This window comes from Brachyistius frenatus, unplaced genomic scaffold (assembly GCF_029030835.1).
Source record: "Brachyistius frenatus isolate BFR_SWC_R1_liver_20210118 unplaced genomic scaffold, ASM2903083v1 Contig_140, whole genome shotgun sequence".
NCBI classification, from domain to species: Eukaryota; Metazoa; Chordata; class Actinopteri; family Embiotocidae; genus Brachyistius; species Brachyistius frenatus.
The window spans coordinates 495,352-509,203 of record NW_027210739.1 but is presented as its reverse complement, the minus strand read 5'-3'; the positions used below and the strand labels follow the sequence as shown (position 1 = coordinate 509,203).

The 13,852-nt window shown below is 37.3% G+C and overlaps 1 protein-coding gene across 4 annotated transcripts in view; it reads left to right on the top strand.

The window, feature by feature from the left end:
- The first annotated feature begins 8,028 nt into the window (after window positions 1–8,028).
- znf618 (zinc finger protein 618) overlaps window positions 8,029–13,852 on the top strand; it is a 29,498-nt gene continuing 23,674 nt past the window's right edge. For 3 of the 4 annotated variants that reach the window (XM_069715281.1, XM_069715279.1, XM_069715280.1), the window contains exon 1: window positions 8,581–8,964. In XM_069715281.1, coding sequence (XP_069571382.1) covers window positions 8,839–8,964 — 126 coding nt within the window. In that variant the 5' untranslated portion in view covers window positions 8,581–8,838. Of the gene's footprint in view, window positions 8,489–8,580; window positions 8,965–13,852 lie in introns of those variants that run through there. The other variant, XM_069715282.1, reaches the window with a different exon arrangement.

Below are 13,852 nucleotides of genomic sequence, written 5' to 3'. Positions count from 1 at the left end.
AGAGGAGAAAAGGGGGAAATTAAAATATCAGATAAAGAGAGAGAACAGGATGACCTGCTTTTTAATTTTTAACTCCTTTGAACTGTTAACATCGTCCTCAGTGAGAAATGCAACGTGTTATTTTTAAGAAAATCCGCTGGAACACGGACGGATGGAACTTTTTTTCTCCAACAACAAAACTGCAGCTTCTCAAAATCAAAAAAGTGGGAATGTTATTAACAGGAAATGGTAACACAAAAATTAACCCACATTGGTTTGGCCTGCTCCCACGTTTTTTTTTAGTCATTTCACAATTATATCAAGACTAAAATATGTAAACGAATGGATACAGTGTCGTTGAAGTCTGCTGACTTTGGTGACCCACTTACTTTTTTACTCTAATGCAACCAGCTGATTGACATTTGTGGTTGTTGATGAAACATCCCAAAAGCCTGGAATAGGTTTGAACTAATTGCAGTGAACTTTCAGACTGTCAGAAGTCCACATCTCCCACAGGATCACCTGTAATAACTAAGTTCATGTCACACAGTTGGTACTTCCCATCTCAATCAGCTGTACTTTGTGTGATAATGATTGGATAATAATGCCGAACTAAGATGGTGAACATGGCAAATATTTCACTGTTACGGTTCTGACGATTAGTTTGTTGGGTTTCCTGTTTTAATTTGAAATTATTGACCTTTTGTGTTTTGAGTTTTTATTTCCTGCCTTTGTGTTTTTTTCCCTCCAGTTTTTGTGATAACCTACATTTGATTAGTCCGTCAGTGCTTTGTGTTTACTTCTGCCTCTCCTTTCAGATGCCAGATTGTCTACATTCACCACTGCGAGTTCATAACTTTCATGGTGTTTTGTTTCGAGACAATTTTCCCTGCTCACTTCTTGCATTTTTTTTAATTTGTTAACCTGCAATTAATTCTCCCTTTTGCCAGGACTTTCTGCCTCTGTGTTGTGCGTTTGGCTCCTCCTCCTTTAAAAATCAAACTTATCAATACCAATCTGACACTTACATGACGTCATTTTTGTGTATTTAAAGCATGTGTGGCTCTTTTTTCACAAAAACAGTGTTGTTGTACGTAGAATACATTATGATTATTTAATTAATATGCACATTTTCTCAGGTGTCTGAATGTCTGGTTAACAAGACGATTTGATGACGTCCACTTCAGTTCAGAGAAAAGTATAAATACATCAAAGACTTCCTCATATTTTCAGTTCCTCGATGATGATTTTAGGTTTTAGTAGCTCTGCACTATAATGACCAAACATAACAGCAGAAAGTGGATGACTATAATTAGCTTTGGAAAGGGCACTACTGTAGTCAGATACATTTTGAGCAGCAGAGGTTTGCTGTACAATCATTGCGTGTTTTATTCTTAGCTTCGTCCTCCACTATCTCATGCATATGAAAGCGTGGGATCTTACCCTGTCATAACGATGATTAAAATACTTCTCTTTTTTTAATCAAGTGCTCGCTATCTCAGTGTGGAGATGACATCAACGCAATTATGGTCTGTTTTGCTTTGTTCTCTTTTCACGGTGTGCAATCATGTCAGGAGCAAAACAACAGGACCCTTTGATTATCTGTAGGCTGAGGTTGAAAAGAATATGAGCATAATATCTCAAAATAGTTAAAGAGCAACTCATGCTATTGTGTCATGTTTTTGTTGGTGTACAAGTTGAATGTTACATTTACACATTTATACTTAGAAGCACAAAGTTTTTTTTTTTTTTATCCATAAAGTTCACGTGTGATCAAATCAATTTTATGTGAACCAATAAATTAAATTAGTAAATTAGTAAATCAAAGGATATAATCTGACTGATGTGAAATCAGGTAAAAGGTTTAACCCTCCTGTTGTCCTCGGGTCAAAATGACCCGCAGCTGTGTTCAACCGAGTTCTATTTTATTTCTATATTTTTATATTTTTTGAGATCATTGGTCATCATTCTTTCAAGAAACCCTCACAGCCTCCTTAATCACCAATGATCCCCAAAAAATATGAAAATAAAATAGAGCTTGGTTGAACACAGCTGCGGGTCATTTTGACCCAAGGACAACACGAGGGTTAAATTGAAAGGAGCGAACAAGGGCATGAATTACCTGAATGATGTTTATTTTGAAATCTTCAAAGTTGTCTCTTTGATTCGATCCTGTTGACTGATGTGAATTTAACCAAAACATTGAATCTTATCATTAAGAATTACCTATTGACTTAAATGCCCATGAAATTACATACATTTTATGTTTAAAAAGAAAAAGGACAGTGTAGTTTTCTGTGCTTATTTCCAGCAGTATGATTTATATTTATTTACAATGTACACATTTTGGGGTTTAAAGGGGAAGTGTTTGTTTTTAGCCTTTACACTGAGCTAAGATAAACTCTCAAACTCTTATATGAAATTTGCATCTATCCTCTAATAAGTAAAAAAGCATATATTTTTGTATTTCTAAAACCTCTAACTGTTCTTGTAAATATGATGACAAAGATCTGCCTCAGCTTGTTTTTATAATCACCCACCTTAGGAAAACAAAAGCATTCTATTTCTGGAGTGAGGTCAGCGTTTGCATCGAGCAGGTTCCTTTCTTATAAACAAAGCTGCACATAGATACAGAAGACTTCTTTGACAAAAACCTGCAATTACCAGTGGCCGGGGTGGCGAACAACAGCCAGAGTTTCTGTCTGCTTTTACTTGTTTGTGGTCAGCCAACAACGACTGTTTTCTGGCGCCAACATTACATATTAGATGAAGGAATGAACTGTTGTGAACTGTAATGGACGGTTCCACTGAGGGATTTGTATGTTTGGAGTGACAACAGAGTGGTCAGAGGTTATCTCATTGTGTTTACTGATCATACTGATTATAGCTGTTGTCATTCAGGGCTGCAGCTTGAATAAGGTCATCTACTTTATTTGCACGGGGATGTCAACAAAAACAGAAAAAAATGTGTGCGTGCATGTCCATTTGTGTCTTCTCTTGTGTGTTTACATCATTTCTGCGATGCACGATCGGTACTGTAAATCCAGGCCTCGTTGTAAAGTTATGTGTATTTACGCTTTGGGGCATAAACACAGAAAGGAAACTATTTCCTCTCTGAGGATTTTCTTTCAGCTTCTGGTTACATGCTGCCGTACATAGTTTGAAGGAGCATTTTGTTTTTCACTGTTTGACATGTGATGGTAGAAAAAATTCGTGGTATCGTACATGCTGGATGATTCTCACACTGTCATGGCTTCCTGGGACTCTTGAATACAATAAGCCATCAATATGATTTGTACCACTTTTTCTTCTTTCCGCATATGACAAAAATTTCAGCTATAAAGAAGCCTAGTTGGAACTAATGTTAAATACAGTTTAAAAATCAGTGATCCGTATCCATAATGAATGAATGAATAAGTCTGAGAATAAACCAGACGCTCGGTAAGACTTCCATCAGTGAATTATGACTTCTGTTTCACGTCGATTGATCTGATCCTGCTTTTATTGAAAATATTTATCACTACTGAAATATAAGACAAAAGAAGAAGATAATATTATGAGACTCTATTGTACGTGTATATATGTGTTTTGTTTTGGGTTTGACAGACTCCCCAGTCTACCGTCTTCACTCCATTCAGGATTATAATCCGTTGCTTTGTTTTATCCAATATCAAAATCCTGTCAGAAATGTTTGTGGTAGCCAGAGTTGTGGTGAGTGAATTTGGTTTGCTCATCAGTTTATGACGTTACAAGCTCTTAAAACCACCTAACTTTTGCTGAACAGCAGCCACTGTGGCCACAGATTACATTTACAGGTGCCAGCGTTGAATTACTGAGGTATAATGTGTTTAGCAAACTTCTTTCTCCACTGAAATATTTCTGTAACATATTAAAAAGAAACTACAGAAGTTGAGTTATAAATAAAATAAGTGATCATACTGGAGGAAGTGGAGTTGTAGCAGCAACAACCAAAATCTTTCATTTTTAAGAAGAACATCTAGCAATTTCCCCTTTTTTAAACTTGTCACGTTTTGAAAGTCACGAGAGATTATAGTTTTGAAAAGCTTTAGATAGAGTGTCATTTTAAAATGACTGACATTACAAACACAATACAACATTCAAAAATGGTGCTATAAAGTTTCTTTCACAGTGAAGAGTTTGTGAAGCAGAGACAGTTTAAAGCATGCAAAAATGAATGAGGCGTTATTTAAATATAAAGTCAAACTTAGACACACAATAAGAGCAGCAGCTTATTCTCTAGCTCTGAATATCTCTGCATTTATGTGGTACAAAAGCCTATTTGCTGTTTGTTGCAAGTTATTTATCACATTTTGTGCGGCCTGGATTGTAGTACAAGTGTGTTGGGAACTGTCTCCTAATTTATGCAAAGCTCTTGAGCATGCTGCAAAGGTCTGGTGGCTTTCAAACCCAAGTAGGTCACTGAGAAAAAATAGAAATGTTGTTGTCAGCCTCTCTCACCTGTTGGTTCTTCTGCCACTTGAAGAAATATTTCTTAAAAACTAGGTTAGGAGGAGGTCAGGCCAACCTTCAGCTGTGAAAAATGATAAAAGGGAAAGATGTGTGTAATATTAAGGACACCGTGGCAGCTGTCAATGGATTCAATCTGTTCTCTGCTGCTGTGAAAAACTTTCTCATTCTTTCCCCATTTCCTGAAATATTCCTCAGTCTCCACCGACCCCAGTGAGTGTGTTGGTTGTCTTCATTGTGGAAGAAGTACAGAACATAAAGTGATTTTAAGACAGCTTTTGATTCATTGTGTGCTTGTATACATGTTACATTTATTTCCACCTGTATCACTGCGTGCAGTGCGTTGAATCGCTTTTGTATGAGATTGTTCTGTCCACATGAAACTCGAAACAAAACAAACAGGACACAGTGTGACACAAACATATTCATAAAAGCCCCAGTGGTCTCTCAGACACCTTGTTTCTTGCACAAGTGAGTTTTTTTCTGATTTGATTTGATTTGATTTGATTTGATGCCGAGACCACAAGAAACACTCCGACCTGAGGATGCAGAAAAACAGATTTCAGAAGCAATCGCTCAGAAATTGATGGGATAAGATGGATCAGACCATTTGCAAACCAAATCCAGCAGAGGGAGGCAGAGAGCAGAAAAGGGAACATGTACTAATGGTCATACAGTATGCAGTGAATGGCTTCTGTCTGAGGCGGTTTCACTTCAGTTCAAAAGGCTTTATTGACATCAAAGTTTCCAAAACCATGCTGCTATGGCAACAGGTTTGTCCAAATATTATTATAACGATAATAAGACGGATCTATATTGATTATGTACAGTATATCCTATGCATGCATTTGTGTTTGTGTGTCAGAATCCGTGCATGTAGTAATTATGTCAGATGTCATCAGGTCCCAAATGTTGTGGCATGTTGGCACATGTTAGGCAGCAAACACGGTTGTATTCCCTGTCTCCTTTTCCGAGAAGTATTTTGTAATTTTAAGAGGTTTTTAAGCTCTTTGAAATCTTAAATTGCAGCGTTAACCTTCTTAAATTAAATGTTCCTGATTTCACTGAATGTTTTGCATTGTTGGAGGAAGTGCACCTCGGTGTCGACAACACCAGTGAAACACTGACCACATCTTCTCCCCTTTTTTTTGGCTGCCGTTATGTTTTGTTCCCTCTTTTTTCAGTTTCTAATTTGCAGTCACTCAACCGGCACTTGTTTTTGATTAGTCTCTGCTTTCTATCTTTGACAATATAGACATCATCTGCCAATTCAAACTCTCTTTTCAGGGCTACGAAACATTGTTCTTTTGCTTTTGTTTTCCTTTTTGTGATGTTCCACTTCTTTACATTATAATTTGGTTTACTGTGGTCTGTGTTTGGAAAGCAGTGTTGTTGTGAGAAGCAAAGGAATGCTATAAAAATGAGTATTCATTGGTATGCTGGTGCCCCCTGCTGGACAGAAACGATAATTACACCAAGAGAGGAGGGAATAGGCCTCTTTAAAGGTTTGACTGCAGGAAATAAATACTTCACAATATAAAGACACCAATTAAAAAATTCTGAGTACATGCAGGAAAAAAATGAGGATACAAATCAACTCTGTGCACCTGATGCAAATGATATCACCACGATAATGAGTGGAAAGTCAAATATGAAGAATGATTCATGAAAGTATGAGGGATATAATTACTTTCTGATAACAAAAGGGTAATACAAATGATCTTCATACTGGAGAAAAAAGCAACAGGGGTCTGACTTTAATTGGTATCAAATTAAATTATGCCAAACATCCACAAAAGAAAAGAAAAGGAATTGTCAAAGAGGACCTCCCTCACCCGCCCACCGCACTATTTCTTTTGTTTTTTAACAACCATAAATCATCAAATCGCTGAATGTATTCAGAATAAAGGTAATTATGGAAGAAAGCTCTGCAAATTGATTTTAGTACAAATGTGAAACAATCTAAAGCAAATGGTGCATAATCATTTATATACATCAAGTCAACGTTTAGCAGAAGCAATTTGTTTTGTTTTACCCTATTTTTTCTTGGCAAAACTGCTGAAGCTCTGTTTGGTTTCACACGGAGCTTCATTTAACCGTGATTTCCCTCCTTTCTTGTGGGGATGAGGTCAGGACGCCGACTCGGCCTCTCCAGGACATCATCAGTGTTGTTCTTCAGTCGTTTCTGTGGAGTTGCGGCTTCATGTTTAAAGTTACTGTCTTCTTCCAATGTTGCAGTTCTTATTGCCGACCAAAGCAAGTTTTCTTCCAGGATTTCTGTTTTGCTGCATTCATCTGACCCTCTGCCCTCCCACACCGCCCGGGGCCTGCAGCACAAAAGAATCAGCAGGATGCCTCCACCACGAGTTATGTTTGGGATGATGTGTTCCTGCTGATGCACAGAGAGGTTGTAATATTTTTGGTCTATTCCACTTTTATTATAATAGTTTGTTTCTCTTGTGTGTCCTCTGCCATATATTTGTTTGAACTTACTGGGATATGTGGCGCATTGAACATTTGCTTATTTTTCTTTTTTGTTCGCTATGTAAAGTACTTTGTAACTTTTTTTTTTTTTAATTAAATAGAAATAAAGTTTATTATTTGGATTATTTTTTTAATTGGGGATTTTAGTCATGCTTATTCATCCATCTTGTTTTATGCAGGTGAAGAATAAAAGGCTTAAAGAAATCTCAAAATAACCCTAATATGTGTCATTTGATGTTCATCAGTTACATGATTGCATGATAATGTTGTTTTAATGTTTGAATTTTGCTTCTAGAATAATACAAGATATTATATGATGATGATTATTAATGATCATCATTATTGGTATTGTGCATTTTATTTGACTCTGATCTAAATAACTCGACCACACATTTACAGCCCTGCATGCAAATATAACAGAAATACAAATTATCATTAGTTTACAACACAAATTTTACACATCCTGGCAAAAAAACCAACAACTTTGTTTGGAGATAAAAACTAAACTATTTCAAAAGAAAAAAAAAAAAAGATTGTTAATTCTCAGAGTAAGGTTTTGAAAACAAAATGTGTTGGTCAATCAAAACGTTTCTCTTAACAAAAAAAATAAAAAATGTTTAACCAAAATGAGGGAAGTGCTGCAGCAAAGGAACTGACATCGATTCATTTCGTGGATTCATTTGTCAAAAGGGAGTTTTTATTTTTGGTGTATTTTGTACATTAACAAGCAGAGAACATACATCTTTGACATATTCAGGAGTAAGTAGACCATGGGTCGCTTCTATTTTTACTTTCCATTTAAATGAGGAACTAGGCCTCTATAAACATCTGGAAACTGGAACATTTATCTGATCAAGGTGCTCTGGTACTTTTACAGAGAATTTCAGCCAAACAGGTTTGAACATGGACCTAACCGGAAACTATCATCTAAATCAACTAATAAACCCCTGATGTTCCGATACCACAGTGCAGCTGCAGGGAAAAAGTCTCCTGTTGTCCTGTTTCGGTTCAAATGGGGAATTTTTTCCTCTGCGTAATTTCTCGTCTGTTTTTTCCCCGTGTCACCTCACCGTCGGCCAACCCATTTTTCTGTCTTCTTCCCAGACTTTTTTTGCTCTTTCCTTTTCTTTTTTCTCCTGTGGGCTAAATGCACAGGCCGGTGTGGCGCTGCAATTTCGGAATCTGCCCTTGTATATGGCGGACGAAAATTTCCACAGGAGGAACCGCAACACAAACCCGCCGTGCAAGGCAGCGACGGAGAGCTTTGCACGGACCGATTAACACCTCGGCACATCCACGACTCATTACGCCATTACGCTTTACTAAAATGTAACGTAGCGAGTCGTGGAGAGGAGAGGGGAGGAAAAAAAAAAAAAAAAAAGCCGAGGAGGAAATTTTTTTTTTTATCATTTGGAAATTCTCATAACTAATTCACAATTTTTTTTTGAGGAAGCAGTTGTGCAGTCACCTCTGGTCGGGGAGGGAAGGTTTCTGGAGCGGGGGAGCCTGTTTCGCATGAGCTGCATCGTTTTTGGAGGTATGTCAAACCGCTGTTTGCCTTTTTTTTTTTTTATGATTTAGAAATCCTAAATTTTTTTTTTTTTTTTTTTTTTTTTTTTTAGAAATTTGTGTAGCGGATGTTAAGTTTCAGCCTCACGGACGCGGAGACCTGGCGGTGTCTCGGTGCAGGCTTTGAAGCCATCTCAAATAGACCTAATCTGTTGATGTTGTTTTTTGTTGTTTTTTTTGCCTAAATTTTCGTAATGAAGTTTGTGTTGAACTGCTGCGTGCTCGTCTGTTACCTCGTTTGCTCACATATTCACCATCACAGGGGGGGAAACGCTGTTTATGTCGCTTTGATCAAAGGGACCGGGCGATAGTGGCAACATGAAGGACGACGAGGGGAGGAACAATCTGAAACACAAAAACCTCCTGCAGCCATGTTTTGTGAATTTTCCTGCAAATTTTGGGCAGCAGGGCTCCGGAGTTGCTTCTCTGACACTCCGCACAACAGTAAGCCTACTTTTGGTTGCATTTTGCCGGCTGGCTGTTCATCGTGGATGGGCAAGAAAACCCGAAACAAAGTGTCGTCATGTCCAAATTACATTTCGACTTTTATTTTTTGGGGGAAAGATAGAGGATTTAAAATCGTGGGTGCCGTTGGCGCCACCTGTAGGCAGCCGTTTTGGGGGAAATTAGAAATTGTAACGAGACTAGTTTTGAGACTTGTTTGTTATATTGAATGCTAGTGAATTTGTGTCAGGGTGTATTTTATGCTTCTGAAATGCACAGACGCCGTTTTGTATGTGTTTAGATCAGACTCCGATGAAATGTGCTTTTTGGGCAAATTGGTGCAAAATGACCTTTTCAAAAAAAAAAAAAAAAAAAAAAAACTGCCTTCAAAGCATTGTGCAAGTTAATTCGTTTTCCTCTTTGGTGTTATTCATGCTGAGTGTTTTGGTCTTGAATCATTAGGTTGATGGTTTGAGAATTTTTTAAAGAGTCATTTGGGAAATCTTTTATTGTCTCTGCAGTCTTTTAGATGCAGACAAAATATAGCAAAAAAAAAAAATAAATCCATCCTGCAAGTCTTCAATCCAACACACACAAACTGCTTTTGCAGCCTCTATTGAATTGTTTTTTTTTGCATGAGTGTTTATGTGTATCAATTGGTACACAGTTTTGAATTATCACACGGTCAATTTAAAACAATTTGGGCTTTTTATTTCTAGAGATTGGAAAGTGGAAAAAAAAAAAGAAGCAATCCAAAGTGAACTGAACAGCTCTGGAAGAAGAAAGCCCATGTCAGCATAATTTGACGGCAGGAAAAACAATCACAAGCATTGCCTCTACTGTTTATATTAATCCTGCAGACGCCAAACAGTTTCCCATCTTGCATGGCTTGCTTTTATTTTAATGTACGGGAAAACTGCAAGAGGCCTTTTTGCTGTGGGTAATTTTAATGCTGACCTTCAAATCTGTATTCATTCAATTCAAAAGAGCTAGTGGAAATTGTGTGGTTGGTATGCAAAAATCTGGGTGTAAATTCTGACCTTTTGCCTGAAAAGTCTAGTTTCAGCTGAAATACAAAGCTGAAGAGAGGCAACCAGTGTCCTGAGTTTAATAGGGTTGGATCAGTCTGAGTGATGGGAATGTTTATATGCAGAATACCTGAAGGACCAAGTAATAAGTTATAAAGCCCTCAGGAATAATGCTGCAGTGTTTCAGCAAAAAAGAAAAAAGCACCTTCAAACCCCGATTTTTGTTAATGGGGATTGTATTTTAGGAGTGTTCTCGTTTTAATTAAGGTAAGAGGAATGCTGAGCTGTCAGTACCTTAATGAACAAAAGCTTTGTTTCACAGAGGATATTTGGAGCGAATAGTTTGGATGGAGAGGTGAAACTTGTCCCTCCAGGCTGTGATAAACACAAGATGGTGAGGGATCATATTTACGGCCTGTCGGTTGCACGGTTTGAAACGTAGCTGCTGCTCTAATTCCCATTAACTTACTACAGAGGTTTCACTTTTCATTTAAAGCTTTCAGGTAAGCAGTGTTATTTGGTTTCTGTGTTTGATGTCTTGCCAGATCTTTTTTAGTATACAATCGCAGATCATCCTTAAATGTGTCTGGAAAACATACATCCTTTTAAACACCTTACGTTCTCTTAGTGGCATGTTGAAAATGTCAGAAAATGGCTTCACTTAAATTAGTCTCGAGGGAATGGCTTTTCAGGGGTTGGGAGTGCTGCATTAAAAAAATTCTGTGCATTCTGCACATATTTTTCCAGCCTCTTCCTTTTGTAAAAATGAACCTTATTGGCTTCATGAATAATGCATAGGGATGTTCAATTGCTGCAGCAATGAAAATTAGGCCTGTTTACGTGCAGTGGTTATATACACAGAAGCTTCTTTTTTTTTCCTTGACCATTTCTGAAGGTAGAGCACAGCCTGAGTAGCTTTTCTGAAAATACAAATTTTCAGCAAAGCAAATCTCATTTCTTTGAGTGAAAAGGGGAGGGGGGAAACTCCCGCGGGTTTAATGAATCCATAAATCACAATAGTGCCAGGTTTGCTGCGCCTGCGTCAGTGTGCAGTGTAATTTTGATTTTCATCAAAAATTTAATCTGCCAGCCTACAAGGGTTTAGCAGCAGTCCGGATGCAGCCCTGAATTTCTAATTTTAGGGGCCTGATCTTTCAGGATTTATTTTTGTATAATTCAAGTCTGCTTTTCAATATCTCTTGTTATTAAATTTTAATTCGTGGCATTAACATATAGATTGAAAAGGTTTTTATGGGGTTTTTTGAGTGTATGCTGATGGAATTTTACTAGACGACACAGTTTCTTTTTCCAGAGCATCCTGTGTGCGAGGTGGGGTGGGGTGGGTGGGGAGGGTGGGGGGGATTTATCCATTTCTCTGCATTATTGCTTTTTGAAATCATTGGTCATACACCGTCTTGGAAGACATTTATTACGGAGGACAGGAAAATGTGCATTTGATTAAAGAAGCAGGGAAAGCAAAGCATTTAGTGTGAACCAGTCTTCGGTCAACCTATGCTCCTCATCACTGACTCCACTCTGGATAATACAAACATGCAGTCAAAGCAGTGATTTGAAGTGACCCCCTCCATCCCTCCCACCTCCCCACCATTTCAGATGAATCCTATTTTTAATCCCTCCAGAGTGGAAACATTTTCATGAGCCTTAAACAAATTTGTATTTTATATTTGGAATCTCTCCTCCAGTCTACTTAACATGCAGAACATAGTGATTTTTAGCACAGCGAGGTACAATTCAAGGTAATAAAAAACTCTCCAGGTTAGACACAGGATTTTTTTTTTTTTGCTTTAACCAAGCAGTGATTGATTTACTACATTATTGTGCAGAGGGAGATACTGTACTGCCCAAATATAGGCCAATTATTTTAAGTACTTCGACTAAGCGCTGAATTCTGTACAGAGGTATGTCCTAGAGATGTTTTTCTGTTGTATGCTTAACCTCCCTCTGTCGTAGCCCGAGATAAATTTAGTGCGGTGAAATCATATCTTGTGGTTAATGTGCACACGGTGACATTTTAAAAACACAAAAAAGAAAACTAGTTCATTAAATTGACATAAATCACAGTGTTCTTGTTTCACTGCCTGTTGTACAGATACTATTTATACATCCTTGATCCAAATGCTATTTGAAGATTTAATGTAACTATATTTCCCGTTCTTGTGTGATTGTTTATGTCCTCTGTTAGCCTTTGGTGCTGTAGTCGTAAGGAACATCAAGGAAATGTGCATCTGGTTTAGATTTTCGTCCTGCCATGTAAGTTACAGTATATCTGAAGCCTCAGACTCTGAAAGAACATAAGGCCAGATGGCTAATTTTGCATTTTTTGACTTTAATTAGAAGGAAACAGGTCACAACAGACATTTTGTATATTCAGGTTTCAAAATGATGCACAAGAAATATAACATGGATGACTAAGGGACTGATTACAACCCTGCGCTGAAAAAAGTTCATATTCTGTGTAAAATGTAAATAAAAACAGTATCATAACAAATCATGTTAACAAATATTTAATGGAAAATAGAACAAAGACCACATATCAAATGTTGAAACTGAGAATTTTTTTTTTTTTTTTTTTTTTTTTTTTTTGGAAAGCTCATTTTGAATTTGATGCCAGCAACATATTTAATGTAAGCATGACGCCGTCTGGATGGCAGCTTATTGCTCCAAAACCTCAGAAGTGTTCCTCAGCCCCAGCAATGATTTCCACTAGAGAAGTGTCTGTTTTTAAAGTAGTGCTGCCTCAGGGCCTGAAGATCTCTGCCATCTCTTTGGCCTTCTCCTTTGCTTACAGAGATTTCTCAGGATTTTTTTAATGATTTTATGTACCGCAGATGAGAAAATCCCCAAATTCTTTGCAGTTTTCCATCGACAAACATTATTCTTAGATGGTTTCACTGTTTAACCACACAATCTCTGAGACTGATGAACATCTGCCCGTTTTCACTGCCGAGAGACTCTGCCTCTCTGGAATACTCTTTTTATACCCAATCATATGTTCAAATTAAATGTTACTTACTTGTTACCAATTAGCCTAATTAGTTGAGATGTTACACCAGTTTTTTTTTTTTAGTATCACACATTTTTCCAGTCTTTTGTTGCCCCGTCCCAATTTTGTTGGAACATGTTTCTACCATCAAATTTGTAATCACCGTGCATTTTTCATGGAACAATAAAATTTCTCAGTTTTGGCATTTGATGTGGTCTTTGTTCTTTTTTCCAATTCAACATGGGTTCACATGATTTGCCAATCACCTGTTGTTTTTATTTACCTTTTACAGTGTCCCAACGTTTTTCAGGAAATGGGTTTGTAATTCAGATACCCGAGTCCTTCCCATTATTTGATTTGATTACAGATGACAAAAAGTCATTTAAATGCAACGTTATTTCAGTTGAATACAGGGAACGAGAGTCGGTTATCTTTTGTTTAAAAAGGCAATGACATGCACTGCTTCTTTTCACCCATAGCAGGGTAATCTAAAATCAATCAGGAGCCAATCAATAACATCCGATGTCCATTTTGAAAAAAAGATAAAATAGGTGAAGCTAAGACTTGTTAAACATTGATTTATTGATTTAACTTCTCCATTTAGGCCCTTCGTTTGCTCTTGGTGTGCTATTAACAAACGCTAACAGAATGTCTTAATCCTTTTTTCAGCAAAATTCAAGTTACTGAATGTAATGAACAGTGGTGGAAGAAGCTAACTAGTAACTGTACACTGGATACATAAAGTATTAGTAATGTTAGCGAATACTTCTACACCACAACCTTTCATAGGGATATATGACCATATTGTTAAAAGCTGTCACTGATTCAGAAGCATTCAAACCTCCTCACTTTTTGA